At 42.1% G+C, this 14,106-nt stretch overlaps 1 protein-coding gene across 3 annotated transcripts in view; it reads left to right on the top strand.

The window, feature by feature from the left end:
• ACSBG2 (acyl-CoA synthetase bubblegum family member 2) overlaps window positions 1-14,106 on the top strand; it is a 76,713-nt gene that overhangs the window by 36,917 nt on the left and 25,690 nt on the right. For 2 of the 3 annotated variants that reach the window (XM_040327241.1, XM_040327227.1), the window contains exon 2: window positions 13,177-13,306. In XM_040327241.1, coding sequence (XP_040183175.1) covers window positions 13,200-13,306 — 107 coding nt within the window. In that variant the 5' untranslated portion in view covers window positions 13,177-13,199. Of the gene's footprint in view, window positions 1-10,743; window positions 10,964-13,176; window positions 13,307-14,106 lie in introns of those variants that run through there. The other variant, XM_040327235.1, reaches the window with a different exon arrangement.

The following is a 14,106-nucleotide window of genomic DNA, read 5'->3' as shown; positions in this document are numbered from 1 at the left end:
GGAAGACTTGCCAGGGAGACTAGTACTTGTAAGAGGTGACGTGACATTGAGGACACTCCCGATACATTCTGTAGGGGGGACACAGGCAGGTACTATGAGTGCTGGGAGAGGTGGCAAATTTCATTGGAAGGAATTGCCACGTCTGCACTAGTGTAATGGCTAAAAAAAAAAAGCCAAAAATATATAACATTACCATGACGAACACATGGAGGCAGATCACACAGAACCCGACGTGGGTGTTTACTGGGGAAATGGGGTATACAAGAAGGATGGCAGTAGGTCACAGATGGTACAAAGGGTAGCATTATGGAACAGCACTGCCAAACAATTCATGGCATAGTAATAAGGCACAGCAAAGGGCAAGTCATCTGCAGGGCAGTAATATGGTACCGAAAAAGGGGGAAATACAGGAGGATTCAAAAACTTGCACTGAGGGAGCCCAGTGGTCTCGGAGGCAGGGTTGCCAACTTTCAGTAAATTTACGAACAGCTTGTAAAATCCGTACTTGTTGCATCTGTCCTTGATTGTCTATTACAGACATGTAGGCTGCATGTCTGTAACTGACATTCATTACCAGATGCAACAATTATGGATTTTACAAACTGTACATTTACTGAAAGTTGGCAACCCTGATCGGAGGTAGTCTGGACAACTGAGGACTTGTCTATGATCCATGGAAGTATGTCACCGGGCAGATATAGGCTGGATCCAGACAGAGGGAGCGGAGCACTGGGCACCCTAGCCATAAATTTTGGGCAGGTAGAGAGTTGGCAGGGCAATAAGAGGCAGAGGCAGTACTTGGAAGCCCAATCTTCATCTGGGAGAGAATCCACAGGCACAAAGAGCATCCAGGGAGAATGGCAGAGCATGTGCCCACCATTTTTTCTCTAAGCCCAGGTAGATTTACCAGAGCTGGGGCGCGAGCCAATGCTTGGCATCAGACTGCCCAGGCAACAGGCTCTCTTGCCCCTTCCTGTGCAGTTAGGAGTGTGGCTTGGGGTGAGCTCCTTGTCTCCAGCACACAGCTAGAGAAGAGCATGCTGTGCCCGCTGGCTCTTGGTGCATAAGGGAAAGAAGTCTGTGGCTGGCATGAGGAGATTCACACACTGGGATTTGATGGCCTAGTGCATCACACACAGGTGGTGTGGAGTTGCAGGAAATGTGTTGGCTGCGTGTCTCACCACACTATAAACAAAAAAGTCAATGCTACTACCCATACATCACATGGAGAGCAGAGCTCCCGGGTACTCGATCCACAGTCGCTGGCTGCGTAGAATAATGAAGAAAAGATGACCCGCACTCCGGTCGTTGCTCTTAAACAATGGACGTATTTATTGACAAGCCACGGTAGACAAACGCAATAGGAAAGGTTGATGCGTTTCAGCCTATAAGGCCTTAGTCCTAACCACATTACAGACATAAAACTTGTGAAATAAATAGTAGCTCTAAGGATCACTGACTCCACCCATTCATTGTCTAAATTGACTGCAAGCAATTATTCAAGGAAGGAAATCAGCTGCAATGCATATTGGGTGATCCATGTGTATGCCACTATTGTTCACACACCTTGTAGTGATAATATGTACATGTGTGCACACCATATACATGATTAAAACACACCATGAAATACAAGAAACATTAAATGCAAAAGATAAAAACGATAATCTAGGTATGTAGAAAAAAAGACACCAGAAGAGGAAAAGAGGGAGGGAAGGCTATGGGAAGAGGCATACTTAATGTAAGTGCACATCCAGATCCCACCTCAGGTTTAACCCCTGAGGCGATCTAGTTTTAATCTAAAAATCCACCATGCTTCTCTCCCCAATAGTCTTCTCTCCCTGTCGCCTCCTCTGGGCAAGTAAGACAACCGTTCTATTCCTCTAAAACGGAAAGAGGAAAGATCGCCCTGATAACATTCCCTAAAATGACATGATACAATCGAAATGTTTCTAGCGTTTGGATCATTTGTGTCACAATAATGTTCCCCTTTACGGGTTCTCAAAGGATGTTACATGAAATACAGGTGATCAGGTAGACTACATAGTTCGTGCCACAGTTGATGTATTGCTGTATAGTAAGCTTTTCATCTGTAGCTGTGGCAACAAATGTTTTACCCAGATTACACAAATTACAGTACCTCCAGGTTTTTTTATTGCAGGGGTAACTTCCAGAATAGGAAAGCCAGGTGGGTTGGCATTGTTTGGATGAGAAAAGACTAGGTGATAGTGCAGTCCCCAGTGTGGGCGCACGTCGGCTAGAAAAAAAGCAACCTGCTTGCAAAATTCCATTTAAATCTTTGTATATAATATTGGTAGATTATTTTTTATTATTCTGACTATTTGATTGTATTCTTGGGAAAATGTGGTTACAAATGTAATAGGTTTGCCCATTTTTCTATTTCTAAAGTTGCAAGGTTGAGGTTTACTCCCCACACGCATATGGAGTGGAGGTGTGGGGCAACGGAGGGCTGCGACGACCACCCCCATCAAAATAAATTTTGTATGACCCTATAATTGGTAAAATTATATTTCACATGCTTATTATATATAAACGCAAAGTGCTGATTGATCCTGGAGAGGCCACTTGCATGTTTGCTTTAGGAAGTGGAGCATTCCTCACATGTTTGGGTGTATTACTTGGGTGCTGGTTGACAGCCCTATGCTATGATACATTGCATTATGACTGACTGGATCCTTCTCATATGGTGGCCTCATGGCGTATAGTGTGGAGACTGACTGCAGTTGTGAGGTCAAGATACCTGGCTGGCTAAATGACTTGTTTGCCCAACTTTAAATGAAAGTGGAACTATATTGCATCTGGGCACCAAAAAATGCTATTAAATTCATTTTTAATATTCAAAACAAATGTACCCATCCATGTCTCTGCTTTATTTTGCTAAGAATCACTTTTATAAACACTCCCTTGCATTTCTGTCTGTGACCATCATGAGTAGTGTTGCTCACGAATATTCGTATTGCGAATATTCGTATTGCGAATATGGCATATTCGAGTATTCGCGATATATTTCGAATTTCGCGGTGAATATTCGCAATTCCGAATATTCGCATTTTTTCAATTTTATTTTTAAAACAGATCACATCCTATCGACGTCTAAAAGCATTGCTGGTATGATTAGAGACCCTGGGCCGAGTAGCTAAGCTGAGGCGATCCTTTTATGTTGCCGAATATAAAAAATAAAAAAAAATTGCGAATTTTCGCTAATGCGAAAATGATTGCGAATTTTCGATAACTGTGGTAGGAGAACTCTGATTGTCTCTGATGCAAAAATGAATATTTGTATGTTTGATATTTTTTTTTGTAAGAAGGAAAAAATTGCGCATACCTTAAAAAAAGGGGAGAATACAGCAGCAACTCAAAAATGTTAAACAACATAAATTAATACAAGACAGAAAATGGAGTCGCTCTACAAGAATAAAAAATATGTCTAGTGACAAGACATGTGGGCAAATTATAAAATAAAAAGCAAGCGCAAATAACTTGTGAAATACACAGTGAAACAAATATATAAAGAAATATAGTCCCAATAATAGAAAAATAATCTTTCATAAAAATGTCTTTTGATATGTGAAGTGAAAAAAAGTCCAAAGCATGCAGCATGAACGTGTTCAATCTTCAAGGTGTTTGATTGACAAACGGCTGTGACAGATGGATAGAGTAAAGAATCACCACCAATGCAAAACACTTTTTATTTTGTATTGTAAAATATCAAGAATATTCTGAGCCAATCAGAGTGCTCCTTCCGCATTTGCCGAATATTCGCAATTATTTTGTATTGTAAAATATCAAGAATATTCTGAGCCAATCAGAGTGCTCCTTCCGCATTTGCCGAATATTCGCAATTATTTTGTATTGTAAAATATCAAGAATATTCTGAGCCAATCAGAGTGTTCCTTCCGCATTTGCCGAATATTCGCAATTATTTTGTATTGTAAAATATCACGAATATTCTGAGCCAATCAGAGTGCTCCTTTCGCATTTGCCGAATATTCGCAATTATTTTGTATTGTAAAATATCACGAATATTCTGAGCCAATCAGAGTGCTCCTAGCGCTGTTGTCGAAATTTCGCCATCAATATCGCATTCGCATTTTGCGAAATTTCGATAAAATATCACGAATATTCTGAGCCAATCAGAGTGCTCCTACCGCAGTTATCGAAAATTCGCAATTATTTTCGCATTCGCAATAGCGAAAATTCGCAATCATTTCATTTCGATAAAATATCACGAATATTCGAATTTAGCGAATATATCTCGAATATTCGACTATATATTCGAGATATATCGCGAAATCGAATATGGCGTATTCTGCTCAACACTAATCATGAGTAGGGGAAGACTATTCATATTGCACTTCCTGGAATCCATCGGTCTTTAGCTCAGGCATGCAGGCAGGAGGGTGTGCTTGGCTGTGATGGCCCCTCCTGAAGACGCTTAGGATGTATGAATGTATGACATTTGTTTAGACCTGGAGACCAGAAACGTACCTAAAGAAATGTAGCAAAGTTGCTATCGGCATAAGGATTAAGAATAGTTGGTGTTGATCAAGAGAAGTTCTGCTTTAAGACCCCATTCACACCTGAGCGAAGCGTTTTTAGGCAGAAAGCCATGCGATTTTACTGTGTTTTTGCCATGATTTTGTACATGTCAAAAGGTCACCAATGTAAAAAGCAGAAAAAACGCCTGTAATCTGCCTAAAAAAGTTCCATAACTTGTTTGAGCTTCAGGCGTTTAGGAGCTTCTGGCTTTAGGTGTTTGAGTGGAGATGTGAACCATCTCCATAGAGAATAATTGATATTATTATTTCCCTCCAGCATTTTGTAGCTTCAGTCTTAAAGCTATAAAAAGCTCAGGTGTGAATGGAGCCTTAGTGGTCTCATACGACATGGTGGTGTGGACTTATTGCAGTTATAAGAGTGATATATGTGAATTTGTGTACAAACTTTGGCGCTTTATTGACTTGTTTCCTGTTTATGGTTTTAAAGTGGTTGTAAAGATATATCATTTTTTTTTTTTTTTTTTTATCGCAACCATGTCATGCTTGCCTCCACTGTGCAGCTTGTTTTGCACAGAGTGGCCCCAATCGTCTTCTGTGGTCCCCCAGTGGCTCCTCTCTACATCAGATAACCCCCTAGGAGAAGTGCTCTCCCGGTATTACCTTGCGGGCACGCTCCCGAGTTCAGCATTTTGGCATTTGTGGCCACTGGATACAGGACTCGGCACCTGCGTTATTGTATTTAATTGACAGCAGTGGTAGCCAATAGCTGCACTTCTATTAATCTATCCAATGAATAGCCGAGAACCCCGGGCAGAGAGTCGGCGCCGGCGCATCCTTGGTGTGGGACATTCCAGGGCTCAGGTAAGTAAAATGGGGGGGCCGGTGACTGCCAGAAGTTTTTTCACCTTAATGTATAGGATGCATTGGAGTGTTTACAACCCCTTTTTAATTCATTGTAGTTTTGTGAATGTACGCGGACGTTAAAGTCAAGCCTAGACTTTTGAGTTTTATATACAGTTAGGCCTTGTACGCACGACCGGTCCTGTCCGATGAACACGGTCCGCGGACCGTTTTCATCGGACATGTCTGCTGGGATCATTTGGTCTGATAGCTGTACACACCATCAGACCAAATTCCCCGCGGACAGGATACGCGGTGACGTGGCCGCGGCGACGTGCGCGACCCTGGAAGGTCAATGCTTCCACGCATGCGTCAAATCACTTTGACGCATGCGAGGGCTTTCGGCCGAGCGGACATGTCCGGTGAGTCATACAGACGACCGAACATGTCCGACGGACAGGCTTCCAGCGGACAAGTTTCTTGGCATGCTAAGAAACATTTGTCCGCTGGAAACCTGTCCGCTCGGCCGGGAATCGGGTCCGGTCGGCCGTACAGACGACCGAACATGTCCGCGGACCAGTTTCAGCAAACTTGTTCGGTCGTGTGTACGAGGCCTTATAAAAGAACACGTTTCGAGAAGTGGAAACTGCATTTGTATCTTTCATTCATACACTTATCCCAGCATTTAATGCCTGGAAATCTTTGGCACAGATTTCAGTATGCCTGAACCATCCAAGGATCGCCTGCTTCACTTGCAGCCCTTTCACGCTGGGCGTTGGCGGTAAAGCGGCGCATTTCTTCCGATTAGTGGGGTGCTTTTAACCCCCGCTAGCGGCCGAAGAAAGGGTTAAATGCACCCGAACAGCGCCGCTGCCCATTTATTTCAATGGGCGGTCTACACACCACTCCTCCACCGCCCCAAAGATGCTGCTTGCAGGACTTTCGAACATCCTGCAAGCGCACTGCCCCAGTTTGAAAGCACTCGGGCTCAGACTGGGGCTGCAGGGGGTGAGGTGCTATTTTTTTTTTTAGCCTAGAAGCGCCTGAAAAATGCCCCAGTGTGAAAGGGGTCAAAGTCATCAGTGCTGAAATTCTGAACTCTGAGGAACTTTTTAGGGGTCCATACAGGTGCAAATCGCTCAAAACGAGGTCTGGGCTGTGGCAATACCTCACAGCTGTAATGTGCACATAGTATGGTGAGCAGTATGAGCTTGTGCACCGTTTCGGAAAAACAGGACGCATTTAAAGCGGGGTTCCAACCAAAATTAGCATTTTTTAAATGTATGTCCTTTCATCCTGCGTTTTTATAATATAAATCCGGTCACTTACTATTTTACAATTCGCCGCCGCTCCGCATAGTTATTCAAAAAAGATAGTTTTATAAACTATGTCCACACCGTTGTCATTTTGCTTGTGGGCATTGTGAAGCCCACACGCACTTCCTTGGAAGTCTTGCATGGGAGGTGAAAATTGGGTAGCGCACTGCATTCTGGGAAATGATGACACACACGATTTTGTGGGACTGCATAGCAACAGGCATTTCCAGATGAGTAAAAAAAAAAAAAGTTCTCTTTCTTTTTTAGGTCTAATGAGCACAATAATGAGGGATGGAAACTCCACTTTAAGCCTAGTACACACAAGCCGAATGACAAGTAACATCGGCTGGGCCAAAAAAGGACCAGCCCACATTTGGCCTGTGTGTGTGTGTATAGCAGCCAGTCTGACAGTTGCCGGCTGTTTGGCTGGCTTCTGAGCATGCTGGAAATCTAGCAGCTGACTGGCAGAGGGCGGGTGGGCCGTCCCCCTGTGAGAACACAATAGCTCAGTGGGGGGGATATCGCTGTACTAACATTGGATTGTTATTACAATGGCACCAAACTGAGTTGTCAGGTGTTTTTCGTTCAAAAAACAAACCTGATGTGTACTAGGCTTTAGTGATGAAACCAGGCCGTCTTTTCCGCAGATGCTTATGTACCTCACTCAAAACACAACAGTAAAAAAAACGAGTCTTGTCACTGTACTGTTTGAAGTCTTCTGTAGATATCCACATGTTTTGCACCTTCGTCCACAAAAAAACGTTTCTGTTCTATGCACGCACTAACACTGTTGTCTGCCATCTTGATTAAGGGTCTCTAGACTGGCGCATGTGTGCCGCATATCGGTAACGAACCACATTTGCCACTTACTGATTGTAGTATCACCATGCTAGCATCAGTACTTATACAGGGCCGCACAGTGGTGTAGTGGGTAGCACTCTCGCCTAGCAGTAATAAGGGTTGCTGGTTAAATTTTTCCCAACCACGACACTACCTGTGTGGGTTTCCTCTGGTTACTCCGGTTCATTCCACACGCCAAAGACCTGCTGGTAGGTTAATAGGCTTCTGTCTAAATTGGCCCTAGTATATGAATGTGAGTTAGGGACTTTAGATTGTAAGCTCCTTGAGGGTAGGGGCCGATGTGAATGTACATTGTATATGTAAAGCGCTGTGTAAATTGACGGCGCTATATAAGTAGCTTTTTAAAGCGGAGCTCCGCCGTAAAAAAAAATAAAAGCCAGCAGCTACAAACACTGCAGCTGCTGAATTTTAATACGGTAAATGGACACTTACCTGTCCTGGAGTCCAGCGACGTCGACAGCAGAAGAGAAGCAAGCGCTCGTCTCTCTGCTGCCCCCACAGCCATCCTCTGTGAGGGAATCGGGAAGTGAAGCGTTGTCGCTTCACTGCCTGATTCCCTATTGCGCGAGATGCGCTTAGCCGTTTTTTTTAATTGTCGCTCTTTTGTTTATAGCGCAAAAAATAAAAACCGCAGAGATGATCAAATACCACCAAACGAAAGCTCTATTTTTTTTGGGGGGGGGGGGCATAGATTTAGTTTGGGTACAGTGTTGCATGACCACGCAATTGTCATTCAAAGTGCAACAGCGCTGAAAACTTAAAATTGGTCTGGGTAGGAAGGGGGTGAAAATGCCCTGTATGGAAGGGGTTAATAATAATTAATAATAATAATAATAATATACCTGTAAATTAAGTCTTGGTTTCACTTAAACGCCCCTCGTATTTTTGCACCGATTAGTATATTATCTGTTTACATATATGAGAAGCGGGTGATGCATAGAATTATTGTACTAATCAAAGTACGATTGGAATAATAATTATATATATTTTGCCAGAATTGTTTTGAGCACAAGTTTAAAGCTGAGCTTGTGTATCGGCAAATATTTACTTTTCTTAATGTGCATTCTTGAATCTTGGTGTGCTTTTTGTGCAGACCTGTCATGTCATTGCTCCTCTCTCCTTGTGCAGGGTGACTGGTCTTGTCTCCGGCCCGTTCTGTAGGTAGTATGGAGTGGGTGGGGCTCTCTGGGTCTCCTCCCACAGCTCTGCTTTCTGCTTAGGTTATGTTATGCACAGTGATGTCACTGCTAATTTTACAAGGTAATATCTGGATTTGTAAAGACATCTTGTGCACACAAACTGGCTTTATTTTTTGTGTGGCTACAAAGGAATATATTGTGTTTTTGAACCTGTAGTTTAGCTTAAAGTTCCTCTATGGTCAAAATGTAAAATCATACATTTATTTCCACATTGTATTTCAGTTATTTCTAGGCTATTCCTATTAATCGAATTAGCCTTGTTTGGAAATTTACTCCAGAGATCCCCATTTACTTCCTTGAATTCTGTGAGTAGTCCCTGCTGTCGCACATTTCACAGAGCCTGCCTTATGCATAAGAGAAGCTGAGAGGAGTTTCAGGTGGTGGAGTTGGCACAGGAATCGTAGCTTGCAGGTAACATGGGATATTAGTCCTTAGAAATTGAAAGGAGAATCTGTAAAGTAGGGCCGAAAACAACTAATCGATTAATCGTCAACTAATCGATTATGAAATTAATCGATTACAATTTTCATAATCGATTAATTGGCCAGTAACATAATAGGGTTAAAAAAACTGAAATTAGCCCTTTATAGTACAAAAAAGCAAATGGCTACTGTAAATATTACTTTCACTGTCCCACAGTAAAAAAATGAACCCCTTACAGTAGCGATTATTTGCTCTTTTTGTGCTTATTTTTATTGTTTAGTAACATAATGTTGTTAAAAATCTCAGGCTGGGGTCACACCTCTGTGTTTTTTGGTGCTTTTTGCAGAAACACGCTACAGTTCAGTTACATGTTTTCCTATGAGACACGTTCACATCCATGATTTGTTTTCGGCTGCTGCGTATTTGGAAAGGGCAAGGACTTAACGCAAAACGGTGCTATTTTATTTAAATTTTTTGGTTCAATATACTTCAATGGAGAAGCTGCAGAAAAGCATGTAATGTGTTTTTGCAGGAAATTTGTGTTTTGTAATCTGCCCAACAACAAATTGGCCCCAAAAAAATTTAAAAAATGATATATTTTTTTTTAAAAGGCTATTATCCGATTAATCTAAACAATAATCGGCCAACTAATCGATTATGAAAATAATCGTTCGTTGCAGCCCTACTGTAAAGCATGCAGGGAATCAAGGAAGTTGTGGAAACGGATGGCCAGTAGATGGGCAGAACTGACAAGACCAGAGATTTTTCAACTACATATATATTGGACTGTCAAATACCTATTTGTGTTGCATGACTAATGCGGTGTGGTCACGTTTGGTGGTAATGCCTGCTGCTCACGATGGGGGCTTGTTAAATTCAGTGGTGGTCAGTCTGGTGTTGGGATAAGGAGATGGTTGCTGCTAAAACTGCGAGCCACCTATATATTTTTTTTTTTTTTTACTGACCCCCTTTAACCCCCCAAATTGCCAGCCACAAACATGAACAAGCCCTAATATTCATTGTTGAGTAAAATGTAACCTGTAGACACTGAATATTGCCTCCCTAAAAAGTAATGTTCCTGTAGAACGCTGACCTTGTCCCTGTCTGCTCTGTACTGTCTGAATTGTATTTGCATTTTCCATGCAATATACCTAGTGTCTCTTGTAATATTTGACTTGTCTGCTCCATGTGTTTGTCTGAATGATAACTGGGTTAAAGTCTCTAAAGAAGGCTGTGCTCTAGTTGAGAAACACAAACGGATGACCACATCTGATGCAATATACTATATTTACCATCGTAATTGTATTAAGGATGGCTTTTTTCTTTTTCTTCTTTTTCTTCTTCTCTTCTTCCTCCAAGCTGTGTATTAGACTGTCCTATAGCATCATTAATAATTTTCTACATCCTCATTGGCTTCTCATGCAACACCTGTGCAATTCTTTGGCTTGCTGTCTGCGTGTTTATTTTGGTCTGACCGAAAGTAACCCTGCTTGGAGCATTATACGCTGTTCTAGTGGGAAGGGAAATGATCTTCACATCCTCTGGGAGGCTAACGTAGTGATGCACCACCATGTGCAGAGTGGGGGCTGGTTGTCAGGCCACACGAATAAGAAGTGGGGGTTTGTGGGCTGATAGGAGACATCCAATTACAGAAAAGATAGGCGTGATGTCACACTTTACTAGTCTTCCTGATGGGGGTTGGTTTGACAATCGGCTCTGCTAGTAAGAAGCAGGGTGACTGTACTGCTGAGCTGACTAGTACATGCTGCAATAGGGAGAGGTGTATATGCGACTGTGAAGATGCTATGTGAGTATGACACTCATCTCATGCCGCCATTCTGTTCTAAAATACAAAATATGTGCATGTTCATTGCAACCTGTCATTTTAACATTACATTAAGTGACACATTATATGCATTCTGCGGAACCATATTTTAATCCCATGGTGCACTTGTGATCATGGAATGTAACCCTGTGCTTGGAATGATTGCACCAGACTGGTTTGTCTTGCTCTGGTTGTATTTTGAATGTGATTAGATATGGCACACCCTTCCTAGTATGTGGTGTTAAAGCATACCTATGGGATTATAATGTAAACAAGCCAGCAGTTTCCATTAACACCATGTCTAGGTCTTTCATACGGTAAAGGTTGGCAGTGTTTGTATTTCTGAATGGAGGCTTGCTGGGGGTCTAGGCATATGGACTAGTGACTGCAGTCCTACGCCCTCATTACCTATGAATGGATTTCCTCATTTTTGTTCCCTGCAAGCTTTGCTTACATAGGAATGGATCTGGTGTTGTGGATGCGGGATGTGAGCAGTGTTTTTCACATCTGCATTCTGATCCTCTGATTACATTTCCTTGACGTGGAAAAGCTAGCATGTTGGAACATCTGTTACTAGAAAACGTATTACTATCATAAAATGTTTGCTAGGCAAACATATGTCATTGGATTTTTGACTTGCCTTTTAAAAGCATGTTGGCTCATGTATCTAGTTTTTGTTTAATCTGGCCATACACTATACCATCTGATTGTTCAGGCTTTAGGACTACCAACAGCGTAATGTAAGGGTTGGCACAAATTTAAATATATATATATATATATATATATATATATATATATATATATATATATAATTGTTTAGGTTTGTTCGCAAATTATAGATTTTGAAAATCCTAAGGGAGATTGTACAATCAGATTTGTAGGAAATGCGTTTTACTCTTGGGCTTCATTCGTCAAAGGATAGAAGTAAGAATAAGTATGGTATAGTTGTTTTTTTTTATATTTTTTACTTCTGTTTGAGGACATTCATAGATGTGAGGTGGCCATTTTTTTGGCTTGATTGGGTATCCAGACTTGCTAGTAAACCTGTTCAGTTAATATTCCCTTCATTTTTTAATAAGCTGTCCTGGAGTGATATCTGCTTGGGCACTGCCTAGCTTGATTCACAAATGCTCTGCCATGCCAGATGCCCCAACACGGCTATATGAGGGCAGCTGGGGCGTGCCTGCCCACCTGGCTGCCCTCTAGTGTCTTCATCGATTGAGCTTTTCAGATGAACAGATCACTTGTCACAGCCACTTGAAGAAAAGGTTAAAAAATGACCTTATTGTTCCGACTTGATATGTCAGGTCAGCATGATCAAATATGTCAAATGAGGGTTTATCAGACTAAACAAATATCGGTAAATTATGATGTCCTGATTGATCCTGAATTTGGGTGTGGCCACTATCAACTGCTGCTTTGACAGTTGCACATTGATGAATGGGGGCTTCATCTGTGAGAAATTCCTGGCTTGCTAATAGTGGGTGGGAGGAGGTCCTACCAATGTTATTTGGTCAGTGAACACACGGAGCTGCGTGTAATAAAGCACACATGTGCAATTTGTTGGAAAGGTTTCTAGTGGAACGCAGGCATAATGTTTCTGGAATTCATGGAGGTTATAAATTCATATTGTTGACCTCACTTTGTGACAGAGTGGAAAGAAGTCTTGCCTTTTGACAGTTCACAGGAATGGATATCCCCTCTACCTCTGTAATGGTTATGCCCCATCATTTGAGTCAGTGCTCCAAGTAAAAGCAAGCAAAGAGCTAGTTTGGAGACCACTGCTATATAATATAGGTTGATCTCCCCAGTGAGGAGACAAATGGCAGCAGTAAACTGACATTTGGACTATTTCTACACTTGTGGCGGGGGAAAAAAACATGAACCCCATTTTTAAACCTATTTTTGGGGAGTAGACTGATCTGACAGTATATGAAATCTGTCTGGTCACATTGCCTCGATTTGTATTATGTTACAGAAAGTTGAGTCACATGGTGGAAACGGTCTTCCTTTTCTGTATGGCAGGCCACCTGACAAGTATGTCTGATTAGGGGAGCTTACAGCCAGAAGGTCCCAGTTACCAAGGCACTTTTCACAGTTCCAAATCCATCCATGGTAAAAAAAAAAAAAGTGTGATACAATGTTGTGTTTAGACACATTGCCTTACATGAGCTTTTTCTTGGCATTTATTACAGTGACATTGCAGTGTGATCCCGACATGTCTTCTATGGTAATGAATGCGGCTACAGAAATCCCGAGAAATATGTGTGAAACGCCAGAGGAAGATGTGTGTTTAAAAGATATACATGTAACAGCATCACAAGGGTAAGTCTTTTCTGTGACAGTTGTAGAGAATGCAACCAGTATTCATGGGAGAAGGACAACAATCACCACCTCCAAAAGTTGGCAGTACAGCAAACCTTTCAAACTCAAATGATAGTGGGTGTCCTATCGAATAATGCCTCTGCCGGGTCTGCGCAGTGCCCAACATCACTCCACCTGATATGTTGATCAGCTGGCATGACGCTAACACTGCGCATGTGCAGATCGTCTGAGGCATTATCTGACCATGTTCAAACCGCCGAGGGAACGTAATTGTCAGATTCTGCTTCGCTGTTGCAAGGTGGGTTTTGGGTGTATTGGGGGGGGGGGGGCAAATGTGTTTTCAGTGTGTTAAACGGTGGGTTTTGGCAGTGTCTAACAGAGGCATTATCTGACATTCTGCGTTGTGTTGTCACGCCAGCTGGTCAACATATCCGCAGCAGTAAATAAGAGGGAGGAGATGGACAGCCGCACTCCAATAAAGTGTAAAAAATGGTGCCTTTTTATTCCAGTAAAACGAAAACTACAACAGCAAAAAAAAACGCAAGCAGTGGGGTAACAGAGCTGACGCGTTTCACATCGATAACCGATGCTTACTCATAGCTAGAGTAAGCATCAGTTATCGATGTGAAACGCGTCAGCTCTGTTACCCCACTGCTTACGTTTTTTTTTGCTGTTGTAGTTTTCGTTTTACTGGAATAAAAGGCACCGTTTTTTACACTTTATTGGAGTGTGGCTGTCCATCTCCTCCCTCTTATTTATGCTTTGTGCATTGCCTGCACCCATCGGGTTTTGAACCATAC

The sequence above is a fragment of the Rana temporaria genome, chromosome 1 (assembly GCF_905171775.1).
Source record: "Rana temporaria chromosome 1, aRanTem1.1, whole genome shotgun sequence".
NCBI classification, from domain to species: Eukaryota; Metazoa; Chordata; class Amphibia; order Anura; family Ranidae; genus Rana; species Rana temporaria.
This window is presented reverse-complemented; position numbering and strand designations above follow the sequence as displayed.